The sequence below is a fragment of the Hylobates moloch genome, unplaced genomic scaffold, assembly GCF_009828535.3.
Source record: "Hylobates moloch isolate HMO894 unplaced genomic scaffold, HMol_V3 SCAFFOLD_6, whole genome shotgun sequence".
NCBI classification, from domain to species: Eukaryota; Metazoa; Chordata; class Mammalia; order Primates; family Hylobatidae; genus Hylobates; species Hylobates moloch.
Window position 1 is genome coordinate 116,733,271 of NW_026652281.1, and position 6,247 is coordinate 116,739,517.

The 6,247-nt window shown below is 55.8% G+C and overlaps 1 protein-coding gene across 3 annotated transcripts in view; it reads left to right on the top strand.

The window, feature by feature from the left end:
• Positions 1 to 5,547, top strand: part of CXXC5 (CXXC finger protein 5) — a 36,001-nt gene extending 30,454 nt beyond the window's left edge. For all 3 annotated transcript variants that reach the window (XM_032158053.2, XM_032158054.2, XM_058441271.1), the window contains exons 2-3: positions 2,050 to 3,133; positions 4,530 to 5,547. In XM_032158053.2, coding sequence (XP_032013944.1) covers positions 2,210 to 3,133; positions 4,530 to 4,574 — 969 coding nt within the window. In that variant the 5' untranslated portion in view covers positions 2,050 to 2,209 and the 3' untranslated portion in view covers positions 4,575 to 5,547. The remainder of the gene's footprint in view (positions 1 to 2,049; positions 3,134 to 4,529) is intronic.
• Positions 5,548 to 6,247: the final 700 nt, after the last annotated feature.

Here is a 6,247-nt window from a genome sequence, read left to right on the forward strand (position 1 = left end):
CTTGGGTCCTCAGTTTCCCCCTCTGTAAATGCAGAGGGTTGGACTAGATGCTCTCTTGGGACAGGCTTGAGTCCTGTGACTAGGGGGGTTTTGGGGTTGCCTGGGGACAAAGATACAGTGTGTGCTGCCCTCAAGCCCAGGGCTCGATGGGGCCCGCCAGATGTGCACCTCCCCCTTGAGCTTCCAGCTGCTCTGGGGCTGGGCCTTGTCCTCCCACCCCTCTCCTGGGGGATGCTAGGCCACAGCAGGCAGACAGGGAAGCGAGGCTGGAGAGCCAGGACTGATGAGGATACCGCCGCCTTGCTCCATCTGGCCCAGTTCCTCCAGCCGAGGAGGCAGCTCAGACGCCTTAGCCTTGAGACCTGAGTAGAGCAGGCCCTGTCCCGGGACAGGCTGCCTTGGAAATGTGGAGGCAGCCAGAGGACAGGCTCCTGCTGGGCTCCATTCCCTTGAGGGTCATGCCTACTCCTCAGTGCCAGCCTGCCCCAGCCAGAGGCCCCTCCTGGCAACAGCCCACCCCGGCTCTCTGGGTTCTCACTGAGACCTCCACCCAGGCCCTACTCTGCAGGCCTTGTGAGGCCTCTGCCCACCGCCGCCCCCAATCTGGGAGCCAGGCCAGAGCACCACAGTGAGGCCTGAGTAGAGACAAGAATGAGGTCTGAGACGATAATGATTGTGGTTCGGGGGTTGAGAAGGAAGCGTGTGCCAGGGTGTGCACAAGCACGTCCTCTCACTGTGGCAGGGGACGGCTTGTCCTCTGGCCCTGTGCTGCTCGCCCTGTAGCAACAGGGGAGAAGATCCCTGAAATAAGGGTTCTGCACTCATTGGCAAACTGGGTTACACAAAGGCAACCAGGTTCCTTTGCCTGCAGAACATGTCAGAGCCTTGAAATAACTGATGTGTATTAGGAATCCCCAGATGAGGATCCAGGGGCAGCCTTCCAGACTTGATGATCTGTACCATCAAGCACTCTTCTCCTCGTATGGAGAAGGAAGATTAGGATGTGGAGGTGGTTTTTTTTTTTTTTTGGTTTTGTTTTTTGTTTTTGACAGGGTCTCACTCTGTCATCCAGGCTGGAATGCAGTGGCATGATTATAACTCACTGCATCCTCAACCTCCTAGGCTCAAGCAGTCCTCCCACCTCAGCCTCCTGAGTAGCTAGGACTACAGGCATGTACCACCACACCTGGTTAACTTTTGTATTTTTTGCAGAGATAGAGTTTCACCATGTTATCCAGGATGGTCTCAAAACCCCTGAGCTCAAGCGATCTGCCTGCCTCTGCCTCCCAAAGTGCTGAGATTACAGGCGTGAGCCACTGCACCCAGCTAACAAGCATCTCCAACACTCTCTCACCCCAGCACAAGAAGTACTGCCTGCTTCCAGCAGGTCTTCCTAGACCCTAGCAGGGCAGATTTGAGCTGTGGAAGCCTGGACTAGGGCCTCCACCATGCCACTTGGTGGCTGTGTGTTCATAGACTGGTAGTTCTCCTAAATCTTGTTTGCCTCATCTATAAAGTAGATTACCAGCCACTGCTTCTAGAGTTCTTGTGGGTCTTAACTGAGATAGTACAAATAAGAAATTTCTCACCAGGATGGATCTGGTGCTTAATAAATGCATGGTCAGGCCAGGCGCGGTGGCTCACGCTTGTAATCCCAGCACTTTGGGAGGCCGAGGTAGGCGGATCATGAGGTCAGGAGATCGAGACCACGGTGAAACCCCGTCTCTACTAAAAATACAAAAAAATTAGCCGGGCGTGGTGGCGGGCGCCTGTAGTCCCAGCTACTCGGAGAGGCTGAGGCAGGAGAATGGTGTGAACCTGGGAGGCGGAGCTTGCAGTGAGCTGAGATTGCGCCACTGCACTCCAGCCTGGGCGACAGAGCGAGACTCCGTCTCAAGAGAAAATAATAATAATAATAATAAATAAATAAATGCATGGTCAAGCACATGGTGGTCAGGATGACAGGACAGTTGATAGTGGCGGTGGTGGCGATGTTGAAGGGGGAGGTGTTCACTGCTGCCCTGACCCTGAATCCTCTTGTTGTGACAGAGTGAAGACATTTCCACCTGGACACCTGACCATGTGCCTGCCCTGAGCAGCGAGGCCCACCAGGCATCTCTGTTGTGGGCAGCAGGGCCAGGTCCTGGTCTGTGGACCCTCGGCAGTTGGCAGGCTCCCTCTGCAGCGGGGTCTGGGCCTCGGCCCCACCATGTCGAGCCTCGGCGGTGGCTCCCAGGACGCCGGCGGCAGTAGCAGCAGCAGCACCAATGGCAGCAGTGGCAGTGGCAGCAGTGGTCCAAAGGCAGGAGCAGCAGACAAGAGTGCAGCGGTGGCTGCCGCTGCACCAGCCTCAGTGGCAGATGACACACCACCCCCCGAGCGTCGGAACAAGAGCGGTATTATCAGTGAGCCCCTCAACAAGAGCCTGCGCCGCTCCCGCCCGCTCTCCCACTATTCTTCATTTGGCAGCAGTGGTGGCAGTGGTTGTGGCAGCATGATGGGCGGAGAGTCTGCTGACAAGGCCACCGCGGCTGCAGCCGCTGCCTCCCTGTTGGCCAATGGGCACGACCTGGCGGCGGCCATGGCGGTGGACAAAAGCAACCCTACCTCAAAGCACAAAAGTGGTGCTGTGGCCAGCCTGCTGAGCAAGGCAGAGCGGGCCACGGATCTGGCAGCCGAGGGACAGCTGACGCTGCAGCAGTTTGCGCAGTCCACAGAGATGCTGAAGCGCGTGGTGCAGGAGCACCTCCCGCTGATGAGCGAGGCGGGTGCTGGCCTGCCTGACATGGAGGCTGTGGCAGGTGCCGAAGCCCTCAATGGCCAGTCCGACTTCCCCTACCTGGGCGCTTTCCCCATCAACCCAGGCCTCTTCATTATGACCCCGGCAGGTGTGTTCCTGGCCGAAAGCGCGCTGCACATGGCGGGCCTGGCTGAGTACCCCATGCAGGGAGAGCTGGCCTCTGCCATCAGCTCTGGCAAGAAGAAGCGGAAACGCTGCGGCATGTGCGCGCCCTGCCGGCGGCGCATCAACTGCGAGCAGTGCAGCAGTTGTAGGAACCGAAAGACTGGGCATCAGATTTGCAAATTCAGAAAATGTGAGGAACTCAAAAAGAAGCCTTCCGCTGCTCTGGAGGTAACGGCGCCTTAGAGGGAGGTGTGTGGGCTCTTGTGTCTGTCTGGCAGTCCAAACCCACCCCCATCCCCAGACCCCACCTTTCCTAGCTGGGCAAGTGTCTGGGGGATGCCCCCCCAGTCCTTGGGGCCTGGGGGTCTAGCTTCGAGACACCAGTTTACTGCCCCAAAAGTCAGAGCCACATTCTGAGAATCCCATCAGGCCGTAATTTGCAAGGCAAGCATAAAACTCCAGGCAAGGACCTAGCATTCTCAGCCAGGCCCTGGGATTCTGATTCCTCTCCTGGGGTTCTGGGTCAGGTATTGAGATTTCCATACAGGTCCTAAGTTTCTGATGCTCAGACATGGCCTAAAGCATCCACTCCATGACCTAGAACTCTGGGTCTCTCCCCTGCCTTGTTTAAGGGATTCTGTTTCACGGGCCCTGTGCCGTTAAGCCCTTCATTTGCCCCTCCAGGGCCATCTTTCCCCCAAGGCCACCCAAGGATAGAGCTGTTCCAGTGCTGGGTGCCCTGCTCTGAGGCCTGGAAGAACCCTTGGTCTGGGCACCTATTTGACAGATTTTTGGGGCTGGGGTAAGGGGAGGTGACCATGAGCCCGGAGTGGACAAGGGCCTAGCCACTGTGGGATTGGCTTGGAGAAGGCAAGGGGTTCCCATGCTGCTATCTCTGCACCCCTGTGGCAGGGCCCATCCCTGTGCCCCCAGATGCAGCAACCTAGCTGGAGTGCCAGGCCTGGGTACAAAAGCATCTTTTCAGCCTGCAGTCCCTGCCCCTGTCCCCGCCCCTCTATGAGTGGGCTTGACGCAAATGTCCAGAATGGTTGGAAAACAACAGTGGTGTATCCCAGCCATGGCCTCCTGGTTACCCTCCCCTAACCCCAACCCTAACCCCAGCCCCAGCCCCAGCCCTTCCATTTCTGCTCTCCTATGTATACACAAAGGCACCCCCTTTAGTCCAGTGTAGACACACATGCACACACACATAGACACGGCCGCTTGAGAAATAGCCCAAATACCCACCTCCCACAGCTCCATGCCACACAGCTCAGCAAAGCATGAGACACACACCCATATGCACACCCGTTGCACGTGCTCACACGCTCATTTACAGAAACATGCCACAGCCACCTGGCGCTGTTGCCTTTGGGCCAGGGGAAGAGACTTCCTCTCTGGAAGGGAGGATTCCTGGGCACCGTGGCTCAGGAGGCCTCAGAGTCCTCGGGGCCTTCCAGCAGCCTAGCAGGTCAAGCTCCTCCTTTGGCCTGGCTGGGGTGGCTGCTCTTCCTCCATGCCTGTCCCTCCGCCATGAGGCCATCCACAGGGGAACGTCTTTGCTCCAGGCCTACCCGGACCCTGACTGAACTCTCTCCTTGTTTTTGTCTCCCGCCCCCGCCAGAAGGTGATGCTTCCGACGGGAGCCGCCTTCCGGTGGTTTCAGTGACGGCGGCGGAACCCAAAGCTGCCCTCTCCGTGCAATGTCACTGCTCGTGTGGTCTCCAGCAAGGGATTCGGGCGAAGACAAACGGATGCACCCGTCTTTAGAACCAAAAATATTCTCTCACAGATTTCATTCCTGTTTTTATATATATATTTTTTGTTGTCGTTTTGACATCTCCACGTCCCTAGTATAAAAAGAAAAAGAAAAAAATTTAAACTGCTTTTTCGGAAGAACAACAACAAAAAAGAGGTAAAGACGAATCTATAAAGTACCGAGACTTCCTGGGCAAAGAATGGACAATCAGTTTCCTTCCTGTGTCGATGTCGATGTTGTCTGTGCAGGAGATGCAGTTTTTGTGTAGAGAATGTAAATTTTCTGTAACCTTTTGAAATCTAGTTACTAATAAGCACTACTGTAATTTAGCACAGTTTAACTCCACCCTCATTTAAACTTCCTTTGATTCTTTCCGACCATGAAATAGTGCATAGTTTGCCTGGAGAATCCACTCACGTTCATAAAGAGAATGTTGATGGCGCCATGTAGAAGCTGCTCTGTATCCATCCACGCGTGCAGAGCTGCCAGCAGGGAGCTCGCAGAAGGGGAGGGAGCACCAGGCCAGCTGAGCTGCACCCACAGTCCCCAGACTGGGATCCCCCACCCCAACAGTGATGATTTTGGAAAAAAAAATGAAAGTTCTGTTCGTTTATCCATTGCGATCTGGGGAGCCCCGTCTCGATATTTCCAATCCTGGCTACTTAGAGAAAATAAGTCTTGTTTTTCTGGCCTTGCTAATGGCAACAGATGAAAGGGCTTCTTTGCGTGGTCCCCTGCCGGTGGGGGTGGGTCCCCAGGGGGCCCCCTGCGGCCTGGGCCCCCCTGCCCACGGCCAGCTTCCTGCTGATGAACATGCTGTTTGTATTGTTTTAGGAAACCAGGCTGTTTTGTGAATAAAACGAATGCATGTTTGTGTCACGAAGCACCGCTGGCTTCTTGCTCTCCGGTTTGGGGGGCTGACTTGGGGGCCATTCCTGAGCAGGGGTTGTCTGGGACCACCTGGAGGAGAAAGAAGGATGGCCCAGGGACATTTAGAATGGGAATTTCTTTGGGGAAGAGAGGCCTCTGGATCCAGAATGGGGGAGAGCAGGAGCAACCAGCCCAGCAGACAGGAGGGAAAGGCTCTTAATCTGGAAGTCACTGGTACCAGAGTACCTCACCTGCCTGGTTGCACCCCATGCCTCAGAACCTGGACCTCCAGGGACCTTCACTCACCTGGGGCCACCTCTGTTCACCTAAGTTCATCAGGGCCCGATGAGTAAAGCAACCAGCACCACGAGGCAGGTGGGGGTAAGACTGAGGCACTTGTTCAGGGTCTTCTTTCTTTCTTATTACCTGGCAGGGATCTAGTGCTCCTGCAGCCACCAATGCCATTCTCCAGGGAATAATTTCAGCTCAGCTTCTTGGGGACCTGGCTGTACACACACGCCTATTCCTCTTTAGGCCTGAGGGCTGCTAGACTGAGTTATGGGGGTGTCCTTGGCTTTGTCCCCACTCTCAGAGGGTTTGTTGGTACAAGGTTGCTGGGGACCTCAGAGGTCAAATGTCTGGGGAAGTCACCACACAGCCACATGGTCTGGGCCAGGGCAGCCTGAACAGGAAGGGGTGGCAGTGGCATGCCC